The sequence below is a fragment of the Apus apus genome, chromosome 25, assembly GCF_020740795.1.
Source record: "Apus apus isolate bApuApu2 chromosome 25, bApuApu2.pri.cur, whole genome shotgun sequence".
In the NCBI taxonomy this organism is placed as follows: domain Eukaryota; kingdom Metazoa; phylum Chordata; class Aves; order Apodiformes; family Apodidae; genus Apus; species Apus apus.
This window is the reverse complement of record NC_067306.1, coordinates 5,061,569-5,082,461: the sequence shown is the minus strand read 5'-3', so window position 1 is coordinate 5,082,461 and position 20,893 is coordinate 5,061,569. Positions and strand designations below refer to the sequence as shown.

The 20,893-nt window shown below is 46.9% G+C and overlaps 1 protein-coding gene across 3 annotated transcripts in view; it reads left to right on the top strand.

The window, feature by feature from the left end:
- The first annotated feature begins 757 nt into the window (after positions 1–757).
- The window catches only part of MYO1D (myosin ID), a 150,714-nt gene continuing 130,578 nt past the window's right edge, over positions 758–20,893 (top strand). For 2 of the 3 annotated variants that reach the window (XM_051640307.1, XM_051640305.1), the window contains exon 1: positions 758–872. In XM_051640307.1, coding sequence (XP_051496267.1) covers positions 778–872 — 95 coding nt within the window. In that variant the 5' untranslated portion in view covers positions 758–777. Of the gene's footprint in view, positions 873–9,240; positions 9,264–20,893 lie in introns of those variants that run through there. The other variant, XM_051640306.1, reaches the window with a different exon arrangement.

Below are 20,893 nucleotides of genomic sequence, written 5' to 3'. Positions count from 1 at the left end.
GCTAGAGTAAGCAGGGCCCGGGGGGGCACCCAGGGCTGCTGGGGGCAGGATTTGACCCGGAATGGCGGGTCCTGGCCTAGGGATACCCCTGTGTGCAGGATCTGACCCTGAATGAGGTGGGGTGCATGAGGTGTTGGGGGGGTCCCAGATGTAGGATCTGACCCTGAATGGTGGGGTCCCAGGGTAAGGGGCTCTCTTGGGGGCAGGATCTGACCCTGAATGATGGGGGGGCATGGGGTGGGGGGGTGCCCAGTGTCTGATCTGACCCTGAATGAGGTGAGGGGCACGGGGGGTGGTGGGGGATCCCCGGCGTCTGGCCTGTCCTTGCCAGGTGTGATCCCGGGGAAGCTCCCCGGGGCGGCAGGACCCCCTGCACCCCCCCCCATCCCACCCCCTGGGGGCGACAGGACCCCCTGCTGCACCCCCCCCCCATCCCACCCCCTGGGGGCGGCAGGACCCCCTGCACCCCCTCCCCCCTCCCATCCCACCCCGTGGGGGCGGCAGGACCCCCCGCACCCCCCTCCCCCCCAAGCACCTCAGGACGATTCCTCCCCCCGGTGCCGCCCCCTCTCCCCCCGCCGGGGGGCGCTCACGTTCCCGCCCTGCCGAGAGGGGCGGGGCCAAGCGCCGGGCGGGCGGTGCGCGCGGCGGGGCCAGCGGGGGGCGCTGCCGCCCCCGCCCCGCTGCCCAGGTGAGGCGGGGCCGGCGGCGCGAGGCGGGCACCCCCCGCCCCGGGACCGGCGGGGCAGCCCCGGCCCGGCCGTCCCCGCGGGCGCCATGGCGGAGCAGGAGAGCCTGGAGTTCGGCAAAGCCGACTTCGTGCTGATGGACGCCGTCACCCTGCCGGAGTTCATGGCCAACCTCCGTCTGCGGTGAGCGGGGAGCGGGGCCGGTGTGAGGAGCGCGGGAGGGAGGGAGGGAGGGAGGGAGTTTCCCCCCCTCACCTTTGCCTCAGGGGGTGTGAGGCCCCGTGCGGCCGTTTCGACCCCCCCACCCCCCCACACGCTTGGCCGCCCCCCCTCCCTCCGAGTTGGTGCCTGGGTTTGGGGAGGGGGTTTAGTGAAGAAATCCCCTCAGGGCAGCCCCCTCAGCCCGCGCTGCGGGCACGGCGCAGAAGAGGGACATTGCCTTTAAAATCGGGACACTTGGAAGAGCCCAGCGAACTCCGGGGTGCCCAGGGTGCAGGCAAGCCCTGCCTTGGGTGGGCTGTGGGTGCTTCTGTCGCCCTGTGGTGTCACCTTCCCCTGCTCACAGACCTCGTTGCTTCAGCCCGCGCCTCCTGCGACAGGCGCCTCGCCCGCGCTGACATGTGTGCAAAGTTGGGATGGAAAAAAAAAAGAAAGCAGCAATAAAAGTCACCAAGTCCAAGGTTCCTCTAGCCCTGCAGGGGCGTTAGAGCCGCTCACCGGGGCGAACTCGCTGCGTTAACATTTTGTGATCTTTATGGCTTATTTCCCTTCTAGACGTGAGGGGTTTCGGGAAGACCTGCGTTTCCATCCCTGCTTCCTCAGCACAACTAAATCCTGAGCAGCACTGATAGCGAGGACAGCCCGTGGGGACCCTAAGTCTGCGGCTGTCTTTCACTTTCCATTATAAAAGATTCATGTCGGCTCTTCCTGATAAACTCTTATGCCCCTGCTTGTGCAAGGATTTGGTAGTTACCAAGGGGAAGCCTTGGGGAGAAAAATGTGACTCACTGGCTGTGTGCCCCACCAGTTTTGCTCGGGGTTTAGTGACAGTTCCTCTCTTGCCACTTGCTTGCTGGAGATGGTTGGCATCAGTAACTTGTCAGGCCCCTGCAGTTGTTGGACACACCCCAGAGTGGCTCTGGCAATAACCAAGGGAAGGGAGGTGGGTTAAGCTTCCTCAGCTGGCATAAAAATACAGAGGAAGGGGGAAATTAGGCTCTCTCAGGCAATTGCGATGTCTGCTCTGGGTGAAGTCAGTAGGTTTTGAGGTCTGGCTGCATCAGCTCTGAGTACTTGGGAATCTTTGTCCTACACAAGTGGCTCTGGGGTGTACCCGTCTTCTGTGGTGCTGCAAGGTCAGGGCTCACATCCTGGCCGTGGGAGGTATCATCATAACAACTGGCATTTTTGATATTATTTTTTCTTTTATATTTTGGATTTATGTTTGGGTGGGGAGGGCATTTGTATGGAAATACTAAGAAAAACATAAAGTGAATGGTTGAGCTTTTTGAACATGAGGACATGTCAGATTTAAATAAATTTTGCGGTGCCTCTGGAAGCTTAAATTTCCTTCTCGTTTGTGCACACCATGACACTAATTGTATTATAAAGGTTTCACCAAAAAAAGTCATTGTAATTAGCAGGAAACTTGCTTATAACTTTGTTCCTGGGGTTTTTTATTCATTGGGTAATGTGTATTAGAGATCTACATGAAGTATTGGGAAGGGATTGTTAGATAAATTAAAAGATCAATGTGGCATGTTGGTTGAGTTTAGGAATCAAATGAATTAATTCAGAGGTGCCTTGCACTGGCAGACTTTGCTAATTTTGTATGAAAGAGGGTGAGGAGAAGAATCCTCACGAGGGATATGGAGTTTGATTTGGTTTCTGTCCTGATCCATGCTGATTGTGCCCCGTGTTGTCTGGACATCCCTGCTGTATCTAATAAACCCTCAGGTGTCCCCTTAACTCCAGTGCCTCAGTCACTGGTACTCAAAACCAGGCTTTTCCTTGTGACATGAATTCAAACTCTTGTTTCTTTTGCACGTGGAGGCGTGTGTGAATTTGGCCATAATCTGCAGGCAGTTCAGCCTGCGCTTCAAGGTTGTCTTGTGTCTGTGCTGGGAGCAGAATGGTATTTTGTTAAAAAGAAATCAAATACTGGTACTTTTTCTGACCTTGGTGCTATCGTCCCTGACTTTAGGTTTGTCTGCACTGGGACATTTGGGAAGCTAAGCTGAATTTACCAAAAGTGTGTCTTTTCAGTGAAACTGCTACAATCTGCTACGCCCTGTTTGATGCTTTGAGTAGAGCTGTGGCCTTGGCCTGCTGACCCAGCTTTGCTGCTGGGGTTATGACAGTCCTCAAGCAGCATTTGCTTCTCTTAGTTTTATTGGAGACAGTAATTAACTCTTGCTGCTGCTGCTACATTTGAAATTGTGTCAGACCCAGATGACACCCAAGATTGGGACCTGCTGGAGGGATGATTATGTCACGTTTGGTGCTGTCACGTTGCCTGGATGGCACAAGCCACCCTTGTGCTCGTCATGCACTGCACAGAAGAGAGAAATTGTTGCTTCTCCCTCATGAGCTTCAAGTGGCGGGTTTGTTCAGATTACACTTGGATGGGCTCCACCCTCTTCCATAAATCCAACTTTCTGCCAGAGCTATTTTTGTTCAGGGTCACTGACTGACCCAAGACGGGTTGTGCTGGCTTTAGTTCCCAAGTGAGCCCAGATGTGGGTGGAATTGAAATCATAGCAGCTTCGGTGCATGCAAGGAGATTTCCCCAAGGATGTCTCTAGTGGGAAAAAGAGAAATGGTGAATTTGCACTTTTCATTACTTGGCTGTTTGAACTCAGTGGTGTTGACAGGGGCTGGAGTGGTGGGGCTGGTTTGTTTGTGGATGGCAGTTCCCACCTGGGTAGGTGGATGGGTGTAATGTGCATTTACTACCTCATTTCCCAATCCCTGTGCTTCATGACCTGTTGTTTGTAGGTTCCTGTAGTGATTCAGCAAGGATATCACAGTGTTAGGATTTTTCATGGCAGTGTCTTACAGCTGTTGAAGAAACTGCCCATTTCATGTGGACACTCAGGCAGTCACTGTGTGTTATGCATTAGTTGTAAATAAAAATCATCCAGTCCTTGAATTCCTTAGTTCTGAGTGGGCTTCGTACCAGCGTCTGGTTGTGATTCTTAGTCATCAGAACAGTTAAAAACTTCCCAAGTGCAAGAGCATTGGAACAGTTAGTATAAGGACTCGGTAGGTAGCTTTCTTTCTGTAGAGAAAACCTCCAAAGCTTTACAGGTAATTGTTCCTTAAGTGGTCACAAGTATTAATTATTTTATAATAATAGCAGCCGCCTTTGAGCAGCTTGCACTTCAGCAGATAGCCTGGCATTCCCTCCAATCAGTTCCCTGTTGACCTTTGTGGGGAGGCTGATTACTGCAGTAGGAGTTGGCATTTCAATTCTTATCAGAGGGTTTAAGATTAATGAAAAGACTCCTTAAGAAAGGGAATTTTTTTTAATGTCAAGCAGCTCTTGGGTCCCCTCACTGGCAATCCAGGGCTGGCATTTAGCTGAACACGGAGTGTTACCTGCCTGTGATCTAAGCGAGAACATCCTGCTCTAAACTTGTGTACTTTCATTTTAGTGGGTGCTTTTGAGTTAAGGTGACAGTGACTGTTCCACAGCAGGTGGGGTGAGATGGAGCTTGGGGAAGGGAGCAGCAGTTTTGCAGGAGCTGATAAGGTTTTGCAGAAATTCCTGTGTAGATGAAACATGTGATGTGACCTACGGAGTAAGAGAAACACCAAACTGTCCATCACCTCATTTTTTATCATGCCACAATGAACATTTCAAGTGATAAAAGTTATCATTTTTAATTTAAGTCTTTGTATAGAAGAGGGCAAGAATTTATTTTTTTTTTTCCTCAAGTGTGAAATTTTGTGGTTTATACATGATTTCTTGTATTATCCTGCAAAGGCCACTCATTGTACTATCCTGTACAGCTGGCATTTATCTTGATGGGCAACTCGAACCTGAGAGCTTTACCAATGGTTCCTCTGGCACACAGAATTCTCTGATCTGCAGCCTTGGTGATAACTTCAGCAATAGCTTCAGACTCACTTCTCCTCACAAGGTCACCAGTGCTTTGTGGGAGAGCAGGATGTGATCCCTGCCATGCTGGGTGGTGAGATAGTGTGGGGGCCTGACTGTGGATAAACCCAAAGCCTCTTAGACAACGGGGAATGGATTAAAACTGGAAGAAGGGAGATTGAGGTGATACATAAGGAGGAAATTCTTTGCTGTGAGGGTGATGAGACCCTGGCCCAGGTTGCTCAGGGAAGCTGTGGCTGCCCCATCCCTGGCAGTGTTGAAGGGCAGGCTGGATGGGGCTTGGAGCAGCCTGGGCTGGTGGGAGGTGTCCCTGCCCATGCAGGGGGTTGGATCTAGATGATCTTTAAGGTTCCTTCCAACCCAAATCATTCCATGATTCTCTGAAGTGTCTTTAATCTTGGCAGAGGAAATACTATGTGAACACTTGGTTTCTTTTGTGCTTCATGTATTGAAATATGAATGCTTAATAAACAAGTTTTTCATGCCTTTAAGCCTTTTTAATTTCCTCATTTTATGTAGCTACAAATATTTGAATTGTTCATATGGTGTTGAATTAAAAAGCTGCTGGGAAAAGTCTTGTTTCTTCCTGGAAAGGGGTGCCTGCCACCATGGGTGTTGCAGGATGCTCCTCATTCCTGTTTGGGCCATCACCAGTTAAATCCCATCAGCTCTTCCTGGCCTCTTCAGAATGGCCCAGCTTGCAGAGAGCTGTCTGGTGTCAGAATTGGGAATGAATGGAATGAAAATTCCCCTTAGTCCATCAAAATCTGATTTAGGAGCTTGGACAGGCTCCAGTGTGATCTCCGTAGGTGGAAAGGCCATTGATCTCACTTGAAAAGCAATTCCTAACTACACAAGTAGCAAAAAGGAGGCTCAAGGCCAGGTCTGTGATTCCTGCAGGGATTTGCTGCTCATGTGGAAACCAATGGCTGCTCCAGGTGTCTTCCCTGACAGCCTTCATGTGAGCTTATCCTTGAACCAGGTGATGTCCCACCTGGGATTTGTTTTGCCTCCATATGTGCTGAATTTCTCTAGTTTTCCTGCATCTTCTTTTGCACATCTGTCCACCCCATGAATACCTGCTTTTCTCAGAGTGAAGCTTTGCAGTAGTCTTTTTATAGCAGTGTGGGCTGGGTGGTGTTTAATAATTTTAACACATGGGTGTTGAATAATATACAAGGTCAGATGTGTGAATGAGATTAGTATTTCAGGGTACCTTTACACTTTAAAATTCTTAGGCTGGTAATGCTGAGCACCAGACCTGCTGGTCCTGGCTTGCCAGCTGCCACCCAGCTGCCTTGATGGTACTTGTCAAAGCAGAGAGAACAAAATTTAATTGGAGGTTGCTGCAAGCTGGGGAGGGACGTTCATGTCCCATGGTGTCAGGTGTGAATAAAAAGCCCCGCAGAATCTGTTTTTTTAGAATCACAGAATGCATTGGGTCCAAAGGGACCTTTAAAGGTCCTCTAACCAACTCCTCTGCCATGCTATGGACCTCTTTATCTAGATCAGGTTGCTTAGAGGCCCATCAAGCCTGACTTTGAATGTCTCCAGGGATGGGGCCTCCCCTACCTCTTTGGGCAACCTGGGCCAGTGCTTCCAGTGCCAGTGCTTCTGGTAAAGAACTTCTTCCTAATGTCTGATCTAAATCTACCCTGTTCTAATTTAACACCATTCCCTCTCATCCCATCCCTCCCTGCCCTTGTCCCAAGTCCCTCCCCAGCTTTCCTGGAGCCCCTTCAGGCACTGGAAGCTGCTCTAAGGTCTCCCTGGAGCCTTCTCTTCTCCAGGCTGAACACCCCAACTCTCCCAGCCTGGCTCCAGAGCAGAGCTGCTCCAGCCCTCAGATTATCTCTGTGGCCTCCTTTGAACTTGCTCTGACAGCTCCATGTCCTTATGTTGGGAGCTCCAGAGCTGGACACTGTTCTCCAGGTGAGGTCTCACAAGAGCAGAGCAGAGGGGACAATCCCCTCCCTGGCCCTGCTGGCCACACTGCTTCTTTTTAACCAGAGCTATTTTGAACTAGCTCAATAGGACATACTTTTTTTTGCATCTTTTAAAAATATATTTTTTCTTTTTCAGCTCTTTACAAGAACTCAGCTGCCAATTCAGCAATTCCTCAGCAACCTCTTTGCTTTCACCCATGCCTCTCCTCTGCAACTGTTTTGTAGATTCTGATGAAGTAATATGGGTCTGGAAGGTCCTCAGCCTGGGCAGTGCAGCTGTGGTACTGCCAAGTAGAATCCTGGTTGAGATGGCTGGATAGCCTAACTGAAGTTAACATCACCTTCTGAATGTCCCTAACTAAAGATTGGCTTTAAGATCTGCCAAATTCTTACAGTAAATATTAGCTAATATTTCCAATTAGTCCTGTGGTGGTGTCCTTTAGTCAAGAGTCCTTTGTCTTGACCTCTGTTCAAGAATTTACCTCTTCAGATGGTTTTACTGATCCACTTTCACCACCACCCCTTACATTCTTTTCAGGCTGTGCAAGTTTTTACAGTACTTGAATGTTTCCCTTTTAGTCACACTTACTTGGAATTCCTTTTAGAGATGCAGATCTCACCAGATACTTGGCTGTTAAATCATCACTCTCCTTTCTCAGTCCCTGGGTCATGATTGCATCTTTTGATGGAATGAAGAAATTCTGAGAGGGGAGAAGAAGGCAGGTGTCTGAGCCCAGGTTTGCCTAGAAGTGTTAAATAAGGGAGCTGTCTGTCCCTTTGTAGCACAAGGTAGTTTCCAGTTCTCACAAGCAGAAATACAGTTTCTAGGAAATGATTTCTGTTCCTTTCAGGGCTTTTTGGTTACATCCAGTGGGATCCCAGCTCACACCACTGCTGGCATGTACTGTTTCTGTCTCTGTTATACAGACCAGGAGAAGGAAGTTTTCATTGTGGTGCTTTCACATGCTAAGAGAACAGTTTGGATATGAGGCTGTTCTGTCTTTGGGAGTGAACAAGGGGTGTTAGATATTTTGAACCTGTTGAAAAGACTTAATTTTTTTTCTTTCCTTCAAATCTACTCCATTATATTGTTCCTCAGATAATCTCTATCTTTTGCCAGGAATGAGGTTTGTGTGGTTCCTGGGATTTGTTTCAGCTAGTGGTGTTCTCACCTGGCCTGCACAGGGCCCAGCTGCTGCAAACTGACCTGGGACAGGAGATGGTTCTGTTTGTGAGCAGGGGTTGAGACAACAACAGCTCACACAGCCAGAGCCCTGCGGTGGGAACCTGAGGTAGAAGGAAGGAGGTATCATGGAAAGACCTTTTAAATAAAGCAGTCAATGATGATAAGCTGGAGGACCCACTAGCAGCATCATAGATGGCCTTGCAGTGCCCATCAGTAGGAGTGTGACTAATTCTGCAGCATAACCAGGCTGTCCTTAGCTTTAACTCAATGGTCATGGTACTTTCTGTTCTGCCCCCCATCATTTCAGAGCATTTTTTTGTCTGCTTTGCTCTGCCAGCCTTGAGATACATGAAACTTCAGAGAACAGTGTGTGACTGTTGGGTGGTCTGATCCAGAGGATGCTTTCCAGAAAAATGTTAGTGTTGGGTGAAAATATGACATTAAAGCAGCTATGTGGTCCCCAGACCTGCCATGATGTCATTTCTCATCCTTGGGTGCTTCTTACTTTACCCCAGGGTGTCAGTTGTTGATTCTCACTGTCCCTCCAAGAAGTGTTGTCCCACCTGACCCTTCCTTTCTCCTATTGCTGAATTCCTGGCTATATTTTTATAACTTTTGTATTCTTTTGGTTATGCTTGGTGACTTCTGAGTTCAGAGAAGGGCCAAGAGCTCCAGGAAAGCTGGGGAGGGACTTTGGCCAAGGGCAGGGAGTGATGGGATGAGGGGCAATGGTCTTCAACTAGACACCCTTACAGTGTGTCTGAGCCAAGTCTGAGCAATAATCAGAGCTAAGTATCTTACCTAAAGTCACCTTTGCACTGATTTTTGTGCACACTCCCTGTCCTATGCCTTGGCAAACCCCCTTTCCCACACGTGCCTGTTCAAAGTGTGTCTACAGAGAAGGTTTTTGCTTTCTGTTTTATCTGCTTCTCCTATCTCTTTGCCTCTTTCCTGTTCAACCTCAGTAACACAGCTTATCTCCTTCCAGTGTTGATCAGTTTCTCCTGCAGCACTGACCTGTCAACATGGCTGGCTGAGAATTTTCTGACAAGCATTCATGTACTTTTCCCTCAGTTCCTCCTTTTGGCATGGAAGAAACACTATATAAATGTCAACAAAGACACTGCCTCCTCCTTAAATGTCTAATTTATGAAGCCTTTGTGATGGTAGGAGGTTTGGTATGTTGTAACCACTGATTATCATGTTGATCTGTTCAAGGAATTTCCGGGTTCCATACTGGATCCATGCCTGGGGGAGTTCATGTGCTCTTGGGTTTGGAGAGAGCCTGACCTGATGCTGTCCTCTCTGTGGTTGTTCAGGTAGAGAATAATTTGCTTATGGTATCATGATCTGTTCCCATTTAAGGTTGATGTGACTTAATTTGGAAGCTGAAGGCTCACTGCATCCTCCTGGGAAATAAAAACTGGGAAAGGCTGGTAGCAGGACCCTGTGCAATATGTGGTATAGGATATGCTGCAAGAGGTGAATGTTCAGTTTTGGGCTGTGTGTCTAACTCCAGCTCCAAACACTGTGTTTTCAGTGTGTGTCCTTGTGTTTTCCCCTATACATGTGCAGTCTCACACACTTTATGTAGATTAAGCCAACTTCAGAGGTGTTTCACTGGAGCTCTGGCCAATCTTTGAGTAAGTTTTCTTATTATGAGGCTCCTGATGATGAGGTTTTCAGTCTCTTTCTGATGTAGTGCAAGGTCCATTGCCACCCCTCAAATGTATTATCCTTTGGGGCACCAGCTGAAACTTTCTGAAAAGGTTCCCTTTTAGTACCTGCTTTACATTACAAGCCTCAGGTTGGTCAGCACCTCCCATCATTGAACTGGGTTTTATTTGTGGTGCCCAGGACAAACTGGCAGTAGGAAAACTGGAAATGAAAGGGGGCTTCAGCAATTCTCTGCACTGTTCTGTCCAGGTAGCAGAGCAGCCAAGGAGTCATGAGAACCCAGATTTTAACAGCTTACTGGACAGCAGCAAAGGCTGCCTCAGGATGAATAGCAAAGAAAAACAAACTAAACAAAAAAAAAAAATCTTTTCCCACTGTATGAACAGCACTGCTTTCTTTCAGGAGAGTTCTATGGTATATTGAGGTGGTAAAATCTGGCATGCTGGTTGTAAAGCCTTTATATCATGGTTCTCAAGAGCACAGTGAAGCTTTCATGAGGCTAGACATCTTTTAGGTGTTTACAGTAAAGCTTCAGCTTTTATTCATATTGCTAAACTTCAACTAGACAGGTTGTTTTGTTTACAAGAATGAATGATAAAAGAAGTTTCACCTTCAAAGGAAACACCCAGCTACCATTGTTTACAGGCCTCTCTGCCCAGCACTGTTTATAAAGCAATTGGATATTGAGTTTATAAACTTCCAAGGCTGGAAAGAGTGTCTTTCTCTTCTTCTTAATACCAGCTTACTTGGCGTTTTTGGGAATGAGTGGAAAAAGACTCAAAGGGCTGGAAGTACAATTTAGGCGTCCAGAAAAATCACAGAATCCCAGAGCACCAGGATTCTTTAAGTGAACTTGCTTTCAAAAATTGTTGCCCCTGCTCACTGCAGAGACTATACTCTGCTCTTTGCTTCTCAAAGTATTGCAAAGACACTGGGCTGCTTTTCCTTTTGCTTGCAGGGCCATAAGTACCATTCAAGGCTGGATGTAAACACCTCCTTGGAACAGTAGCTATAAAATTTTGTTGAAAAGTGCTTAGCAATGACCAAAAAATGTGATTTCCGAAAGGGTTTCTCTAGCACTGAGGAGTTTTTCTTGCAAATGGAAGCCCAAATTTACCACAAAAATGTCCCTGTAACCTCTTATAATTCAAAACATATTACTTGGTTTTCAAAAGCACAGGCAAATTACCAGGGAGACTTTCTAAAATAAGACAGAGGGTTAGATGGGTAACTTTGTGGACAATACTTCTTGATAATCAAGTGTTTTCCTTTTTTGACTTTCATCTGTGTCGCAGCAAGAAAGTAACTTTGCTTTGGGTGCATTTTGTGCTGACCTCTTTTGGGTGAAGAGAGCACTGATGACATGGTGTGTGCCTGCAGACGTGGGTATATAGAAAAGAGTATATTCCTTTCCCTTTTTTCCTATTAAACGTAGCATTTTATGTCTCTAGCAAAACAAACAATAGAAATTTTGTCTTTGTTCTTGTTTTTTGGGCTGTGCTGCATCCTGGCTTTCAAGGATGCAGACATTCCTAAGCTAGACATCTCCAGTCTCTGGCAGCTAATTCTCTGAAGCTTTATTAGTTATACTGAACTTAAACTCCTTTGAGGAAATGCCAAGAAAAAGTAGATCCGTGTAAACCTTTTTAAGCCTGGTGTAAAACTATGCAAGCTGGACTTGATAGGAAACTGAAGGCAAGCTGAACAATTTTGAAATAATTGGGAATATCTTGCTTAATTTTTCTGATCAGTTGATAGAGAACATGTTTCCCATTAAGGGCTACAATTTGGAGACCTGAAGGGGGCTGCATATTGTCAAAAGGAGTCTTTTTTTGTAACCAGAACATTTTGGCTGGCTCTTTTCTTCTGAGGTGCTGTCCCTCCATCCGTGTGGGCAGTGGGGGGGGTGGATGGTGCCAGGCAGTCACCCCAAATGCCTGAAGTGGGGGGTGTCGTGGGGCTTGGGTGCTGAGTTCTCCTGCCCAGAGGAGCAGAGTGCTGGACATCCAGCTGGTAGATATGAAAGCCAGGAAAGTGTGATGGTGGAGACTCATTTTTAAAAGAATCATAGAATGGTTTGGATTGGAAGGGACTTTAAAGATCATCCAGTTGCAACCTCCCTGCATGGGCAGGGACACCTTCCACCAGCCCAGGCTGCTCCAAGCCCCATCCAACCTGCCCTTCAACACTGCCAGGGATGGGGCAGCCACAGCTTCCCTGGGCAACCTGGGCCAGGGTCTCCCCACTCTCACAGGGAAGAATTTCCTCCTCATGTCTCACCTCAATCTCCCTCTTCCAGTTTCCATCCATCCCCCTCATCCCATCCCTCCCTGCCCTTGTCCCAAGTCCCTCCCCAGCTTTCCTGAAGCCCCTTCAGGCACTGGAAGGTGCTCTAAGGTCTCCCTGGAGCCTTCTCTTCTCCAGGCTCAACACCCCAACTCTCCCAGCCTGGCTCCAGAGCAGAGCTGCTTCAGCACTTGGATCATCTCCATGGCCTCCTCTGGACTCTCTCCAGGAGCTCCATGTCCTTCTTTTGTTGGTGGCTCCAGTTCCTGGATCTTTGTTGCTCTCATGAAGCAGCCAAGGTGGCACTTGCTGTTGGCTCTACGGAAAACAATTGAAGGAGCTGTCGTAGAGCAGATAAATCATCACTGTTTCCATGACTTCTCAGAGGTGATAACATTATTTTGGGGCTCTGGTGACACACCATAGGCCATGGATAACTTTAGGGGCCAGCCCAGATTTTTTGCTGCTGAATTTGGGGAGAAAATTCTTAAATGAATCTTGATCTCCTCCTGGGAGTGTTTTTCCATAGTTGATTCATAACTGGCAATTTAGCTGCTTTGCTGAGAGGCTGTTTGCTAAAATTAGTGCATAGACCCTGTGCAGATCTGAGTGATTTCACTTGTTTTATTGTACAAACTAGCTTGGGAGCAGTAAAAATGTGTCATGCAGCAAACATTGTAGTTGAATCGTGGAAGATGTTGAAGATGTGAGAAGACTTTGGAGAACTCAAACATGCAAGTAGCCAGGACCAGTATTGTGGGTTGTTTTCATCACATTTTTGCTGCCTTTTTGGAAGGCTCCTCCATACCTGTCTTGTCAGTTGTGTGTCGGAAATCTTGTGCTAGTAGGAATTCCCACAGCACTTCCACATCTCTGGTGCAGTGCCAAAGTATTTTTCACCTCAAGTGCTAAATTCCCAGCTGTCTTGATGAGCATGGTAAGCCCCAAAACCTATCTTGGAAAGCTCCCAGGGGAAAAAAAAAAAAACCAAACCCCAACCCTCTAGCCTTTCATATGTAAATGTTTTGGCTTGATTAGCCCAAAACAGCTGAAGATGAATGAGCAGCCTCTGATTATCTTAACGAGGCACTTGATGTAGAAGCTGATAACACCAATAGCCAGATCCCAAGGGATTTGCTGTTTAAGGGTGTGTAGGAACACTGCAGAGTTGTGCCCACCCAGCTGGTCATCTCTGGGTGTCCATGGGTAGAGGGAGTCTTTGATATTCCCATTTTCTCATTCTCCGAGTGATAGAGAGCAGTGGGTATTTTGCAAACTAAGAATTTCTATCACTGAAGACAGCAGTTTCTTTGTAGTTTTGGCCTGGGTTGTGGCACTCTGTGCTCTGAGTGCCAAATACTCCCTTTTTTGTTATTGTGGGGAGGAAATAACATGAAGAAACCTCCTATCCCATGTCATGCACAGTGTCCCTCTCTCAGTGGGGACACTTGCTGTGGGTATGTGGGGAGGGGGCAGCACTGGCCAAGTTCAACCATTCACTGGTTTTGTTTTCTGCTTTCTGACAGTTAAGCCTTTGGGAGATGCTGTGGTTGCTTTCAGACTTTACAGTGATGAAAGCTAAAACCCTCCCTTAATAAGGGTGAGGATGGTTGTATTCATTTGACTCTGGAAGAGTGTCTTTTTAAAAAAACAGTCATTGTCATGAGACCCATGAAATAAATTACAAGAGCCAGTGGTGAATGTTGTTTCTCAGTCTGTGATCCTGCCAGTGTCCCCCTTCCTGCTCAGTGCTACTGGCACTGCCACTGGCCCCTTGGGTTGTCTGGTATTAACTTGTCATAGAATCATGGAATCATGGACTGGTTTGGATTGGAAGGGACCTTAAAGACCATGCAGTCCCCAACCCCCTGCATGGGCAGGGACACCTCCCACCAGCACTGCCAGGGATGGGGCAGCCACAGCTTCCCTGGGCAACCTGGGCCAGGGTCTCACCACCCTCATGTCCTGCCATATGACATCCCTCTGGGTGCAGCCCTGAGCAATGTGCTCTGGGCCATCCTGCTTTAGCAGGTGAGTTGGACTAGGTGATCCCTAGAGGTCCCTTCCAACTCTGACAATTCTGCAATTCCATGATCTTTCACTGGGAGTGGAAGAGTGGAGTCTCACAGCTTCAGTCTCACAGAAGGTCTGTGTGAGCACAGGATGTACTGGCAGCAGAAGGATTTTATGGAGCAGGTAATGTCAGAATTCACTTTCAAGAGAACTTCAGTGTGATGCAAGAGCTGAGGGCTTTCAGTGGGGATGTCCCTGCCCTCAGGTGCTTCCAGGGGCTGCTGCTAATGCCTGGGAATTGATTTGGCTGGAAAAAGGATCTGTTGCTTCTCTGCTCAGGATCCCCAAGAGCCTTCCAGGAGTGACACAAGGTGGTGCTGGGGTCCTGGTATTCAAGCTGCCTTGGGATGACAGACCTCCTTCTTCCCTTACCCCTTCCTCAGCACTCAGTTCCCACCATCTCCTCACTGCTCCTCCTGCTCCTGCCTGCCCCATCAGAGAGCTTGTAGAGGTGTCAATAGAAACTCTCATTTCTAAGCATATTTATGTTTTTCTGTCTGGCACCGTTTCTTCCACCTCAGCTTTCAGAAATGCTCTTAAGGGCCTGGCTGTTTGTTTCATCAGCACTTGACCCTCCTGGAAGCCACAGAAGCATCACTCCTGTTACCCTGATGCAAACTCTTGCTTCGCTGTTACTTTCTGTAGTTGTGTGCAGTGTTCCTGTGTGTTCCAGTGCTTCTGGATCCTATTGCATTGTTTGTTGCTTTTGGATTCCACATTTGCAGGGTGTCATTAGCCATTCCTCATGTGGCTTGGATTTTTCTTCCTAGATTTGCCTTGAATTACATCATAGAGAAGAAGCTAAAATAGTAATAATAAATCACCTTCTTACTCAGTAGATAGCATCTACTTGTCTCCATTTGTCTTGCTTTCTTACCAAGTGTATTTTGGGATCTCAGGAAAACTTATTTATTAGATCATACTTGTGAAGACAGCATGTGAGATTGTTCCTCTTATTCCAGATATAACCATCCTGTGATCTTAATCAGCATGTGCTTTAAAATTTTTCAGCTGGCAATTCCCTGACAAATTTGGCCAACACCAGTGTTAACATGAAGGTGGCTTTTCTTTGTTATGGACTTCATTCCTTCATTTAGCTGTACAGATATGACTGTGCTAGGAGAGCACTTTAGAATTTCCTCCAAAGATGACTCATATTTGCCAGATCCATGTATAGCAAAAATAGGACATGCCACTACAATGTGTATTATTTAGGCTACTGAATATTTTATCCAGTAGTCACTAAACTTTAACTGGTAGCCTTTATCTGTGAGCTTGCTTTTCCTTCCCCCATTTGTCCACCTAAAAACAAACAGAAACCCCAGGTGAAGCTGGAGTGTGTCTCCATGAAGGTTTCTCCTGCTTTCCCTGCTCTCCCATCTGCCTTGTTTTTATAACTGGGAGTGGAAATTGCCCAAGGTCATCTTTCAGAAAGCAACATCATGTTATTCCTGCCATGGACTCTACTTCTTGGCTGGTTTCTGTAGACCTCAGTCTCCTGCTTGCAGCAGTGCGTGGGAACATTGGTGGTTAATTAGTGTTAATTAGCCACACTGGCCCCAGTTTCTAATTTCCTAGATGGTCCCTGGGTAATTTCCATTTCAGTGATAGTTTCACCATTGCAAAACTACAGCTGCAGCAAGGGCCTGGTTTGTACTGGTGCAACTTGTAGTTGCATTTCTTGGAGGCTGTGCTGCTCTCAGAGGTGATGGGATGGGGCATGAGAGAACTGGGAGGAAAACACTTAATCTGGAAACTGTGCTGTGTGGATTCCTCAGAGAGGGAGAGCTGGTCTGATCAAGTACAGAAAATAGTACCCCAGCTCCCAGCACTGTGCTAGTGAGCAGACAAGAGGTAATGGCTATAAACTGGAAGAGAGAGATTTACGTGAGACATGAGGAGGAAATTCTTTATTGTGAGGGTGGTGGAACAGGTTGCCCAGAGAAGCTGTGGCTGCCCCATCCCTGGCAGTGTTGAAGGGCAGGTTGGATGGGGCTTGGAGCAGCCTGGGCTGGTGGGAGGTGTCCCTGCCCATGCAGGGGGTTGGATCTAGATGATCTTGAAGGTCTCTTCCAACTCAAACCATTCCATTATTCTGTGATTTATTTGGAGCCCAAAGCAGACAGTCATCTTTGCTGTGTGTGTATCAGAGAGCTGTTTAAAGAATAATTACATTTGAAATTAATGAGAAGGTTAAATGGGAGGCTCTTGTCTCCACTCATGAATTAAATGAATGAAACTAAACACGAGGGTCTAAATAAAGGTGTGAGCTCTGTGTTTGCAGGATGAAATCAGCCTTGTTAGGTTGCTTCTTTTGGGTGCCATAATTTACAGAGCTACTTCCTAATATTTGCAGATACTACTTCCTAAAAGGAGATTGTTATGACCGCTTTAGTGCTCCCTGGGGGCTCCAGCGACAGGGTGACCTGCAGGAAACCTAAATGGTTCATTCTTCTCAATTTAAATTCCTTCTGTCAAAACAGGAACAACTCTGCTTAGGTAAATGTTTTTAGCAGGATCCAGTCTGCTCGCTGGAGGTCCAGCTTCCCTGGGTTGGGGTTGGTTGTGTCCCAGGGAGGGCTGGTGTTTCTCAGCCCTGTGATGATTAGATTCACTCCACCCCTGACAGCTCCCACTGCTTTTCTTGCTCTTCCCTCAGTGGTTGGCACAGCCCAAGGTTATGCCAGAGCTTGGGCACAGCCCGTGGTTGCACAACGAGCTGCAGCAAGCTGACCAGCCTCAGCAAAGGCCCTGGCCTGGGCTGGCAGTGCACTGAGCAGTGATTAATGAGGGAAAAATTTTAACAACCTTAAATGGCAGTACATTTATTTTGGCAGGTGGAGCCTGGGAACGTCACTGCTGCCATGTAGTGGAGTGTTGCTCTGAAGGGTTAGAATCACAATTTATCTGCCATGACACTTTCTCGTGCTGTCTGCTGGCTGCAACTTGTATCAGAGCAAGAGCTTCTCTACTGAGATCTCCTTTTTATATGTTTGCCAGCCACGTGGGAATGTGCACTGGTGTTTTTTTCAGACCCTCACTAAACACTGGAAGTACCACTGGTTCTTGGTCCAAAGAATGCAATGCACATACTGATGGGTAAGGAATAAAAACATCCCTCAGGACTGACATGGTGACAGCTAGAGCTTTCTCCTAGTCTTTCTTCTCAAGGCACGTGAACACATTGCAAATACCACTGAACATCTTCTTTGAGGCTGCACAGGATGAAGTATCAGCCTGCCAGCCTGCATTTTTCTAATATTCCTGTAATAATCTTTCTGAAGGTGAAAAAGTAACTGGATTCATCTGAGATACTTCTTTAATAGTGTCCTGGATTAAGGTTGGAGATTTTTAGATTTAGTGAGACAGTAACTCGCATTTAAAAGATCCTTGAGAAGTGAGTAATGAAGGAGAATTCATTACTGGGATAATCTGAGCAACATTTGAGATGTGAATTACTTTTTATTCCAAAGCTCCAAATTCTCAGTCTCTCTACTCTTATATCTTATTTTGAACAGGGATTTAGTTTCAACTTCAGGAGTAAGCTGCTGGCAATTCTCTTTTTTAATCTCTCCTTGTTGGACAGCAAGAGTTATTGTTGGTGCATCCATAAATTTTGTGGAAGTTTGTTTAGTTTACTGGGGCTCTGTTCAAGGCAGAAAACACTTACCTGAGCCTAAACTTTATATGGTCTAGAAAACTTTCAGCCTCACAGATTATAATCACAGAATGTCAGGGGTTGGAAGGGACCTCCAAAGATCATCGAGTCCAACCCCCCTGCCAGAGCAGGACCCAAACTAGGGCAGGGCACTCAGAAAGGCATCCAGACAGGTCTGGAAAGTCTCCAGAGAAGGAGGCTCCACAACCTCTCTGGGCAGCCTGTCCAGGACTCTGTCATCCTCACAGGAAAGAAGTTCTTCCTCATGTAGTGGTGGAACTTCCTGTCCTCTAGCTTGCATCCATTGCCCCTATTGTTGGGTAGGAGGACTAAAAATGACTGTTGAATGTTTCTATAATGTTATGGCCTGAGATGCAAGATGCATGCAGCCTGCAGGGACAGTGACAGCACTGTTTTGGGTTATGGCCTTGTCCCCTGTTTTTAATTCTTCCTTTAACCAGCAGACGGGGTGACATGGATGCTGCTTCTTTACCAACACTGTACTGAAAGAAAACTTAGTCAGTGGGCACGGAACAGCCAGCTGAGTGTTAGAGTGAGTGTTTTCCTTGTAAAAAAACCAATAGCAAATATTTCATGCCATCAGTCTTTCTGCAAACAGACGGGTTGTTTGTCTGGCAGGAAGAAATTCCATTTTCCTTAGTAGTTTGGTTTCCTTTTGGCTTGTGTGTGCTTAATCTCATCACTAGTGTTGTGCTGAATTGGTTTTGACTCTAAGGTCCTTTTTGGAGTAATTCAAGGGAAGGTTCTTTGTGAAAAGATTGTGATTTGCCTTTTACCTGTAGTAAGCAGCCTATGCAGAGAACTTAAAAATACTAGAAGTGGAGGCCCAGCTGTATATAAATTTCAGTCACATTTTATGGCCACATATTGTTGCAGTTCCTTGTGCAAAGCAGCAGCTGGCAGGAGCTTTCAGCTTTGTTTTTGTTTGTTTGTTTGTTTAAATAAGGTGTTAAAGCACATTATACATCTGAAACAGCTGAGAGGTTGGTGTGGTTTAAAGAGGTGATTATGTTTGCTTGAAATCTCAAAGCAACTCTAATTTAAGGCATGTTGATTTCTTCAGAAAGCTTTTGTTAGTTTGGGTAGAGGCCATATTATGTAAGAAGTAATGATTTGGCATCGAAGTTGTGATTTTAACAAGGGAACAGTTTAAAGCTTGATGTGGTTTCTGTTGTGGGAGCAACATGCGAAGTGTTGGTGCACACAGGAATAAGGGATGGGTCAGGTATGTTTGTAAAGGCAGTTTCCTCATTCACTGCAGCACAGTAGCTGTGTCTCATTTCCCTCCAGTTACCTTGCTGGTGGGTGGCTGCCCTGAGTGCCAGCAGTCAGGGAAATGACAATCAGGAAAAACTTCTGTTTTCAAGTCATTTAAAGTGCCTGGAGGCTGCAGCTTGCAACTCCCATATGTCTTACTGTGGAAAAACTCCAAGAGGGGGCACAGAGGCAGTGTGGACTCCACTGGGCAGTGGTGCAGTCCAAGAGGAGTGTCCTGGTGGCTTTACCCAGAGTGAGATGGGTCAAACCTGCCATCAGAGACGTGTCCAGAGGATTGAGGACTCTAGTACTGCTGGCTCAGGGGCCACAGCTGAGGTGCTTTAATACCCTTTCCCTGATATTGAAAAGAATTGTTAAGGGCCTCCTTAAATTCCCTTTAACCAGCTACTTCATTTTCCTTGTTTTGTTGGGTTTTTTTCTTTGCCCTAAACGGAGTCAAGGCAGTCTGGAATAATGTGTGTGGAACTGACAGGCCATTTTTTGTTGCATACAGTTTTCCTTTGAGATGACCTTTAAGCCTTGTGTTGGTTGCATTTCCATGTAGGGAGTCCTTAAACTACTTGATATTATTGGGGGGTTGGGAGAGGCTTAGATAGAATCAGAGTTTTGTGTGTTTGTTTGCTGATAATAAATTGCCTTCTTGTGTGTCCACCAAAGCTTCATACAGAAAATATTCTGGGGTGCTTTCAGACAGGGGGCAGCAGAAGCAGCTGGTCAGGTAAGAAAGTCTGTGGGTTACAGAGTCTGGGGACTGCAGAGGTGCCAGTGTCCTGCTCATGTCCTGCTCAGCTGCAGCAGGAGAGAAGAGAAAGGTCTGGCACTGAAAATGTTCTGTGTTCCCTGAAGCGCTCTGGGATGCAGGATTTCTCAAGATCCTGGACACATTTTTAAGTTTTGAAGAAACTGTGCCTTAGTGCAGGACCAGGGGAGGTTCTGGAGGGCAGCTCCTCCTTGGGTCATTCTTGACCCCTTCCTTGCATGTTCCAACACTGGGAAAGCAAAGCTGGATGAGAACTTGATCATATCAGGAGCAGCAAGGCCTGTGCTTGTCAGTGCATCTTGGAGTTTCATGTAAGTGTCTAATTCTGTTTTGGAAACTTGCTTCCTTTTCCTCCCCTTAACTCATTTAATGATTTGTAGGAGCTGTTCAGATGATGTTTCACTCCTGTGTTGAACGTAAACTTTGGTTTCCTGTGGTTCCTCCAGCATTCATGTCCATGTTGGTGAAGAGAAACTGAGGGCAGTGCTGGGGCTCAGCTGCTGCTCTCTGCAGCTCTGGGCATCAGTGAAGGAGGCACAAACCTTGGACAAAATGGCTGAGGGGATGATTTTCAAAGTTATGCCTGTACTGAAGGTCCCAGTCTGGCACAGATTTCATGTCTTGTGGAGGGAGGTACAGATCTTTCTGCTGGATGGCATTGTGGTTGGTCTATTGGTCACTGGAACTAGTTTATAGCTATTTTTATTGTATTCATTTCCTTCAGATCTATACAGGATGCTTGTTCCTTTAACGTCCTGCTTTTTATGATGATTACAGGCTGTGAGTGCCAGCTGTGAAGGAGGCAATGCCTGTAATTGCAGTTCAGCCTGGGAGTGCCTGGCAGCGTGTGTCCTTCCATAATGTCAGATGTTTTTATTCCAAACAGACTTCTGTTTGGATGCCTCACTGAATCATCTGTCAATAGCTGAAATAATACCTTGATCCCTCAGTAAGTGGTGCTGCTGCCAGAAATCCCTCTTGCTTGTCTGGCTGGTTCCATGGGCTCAACTAATGAACTGTCTTGCAGCTCCTTTTGCTTCTGAGTTGCTCTCTCTGCTCAGACCTGTGGGTGCTGGCTGAGCTGGGGTAGTTACCCATTAATGTCATGTGAACAAACAACAGCTTGCTCTACTGTTCTGACCCAGTCTGTCTGCTCTTGGGGGTCATCTCATTCCTTCAATGCTCCTGTGAACTTC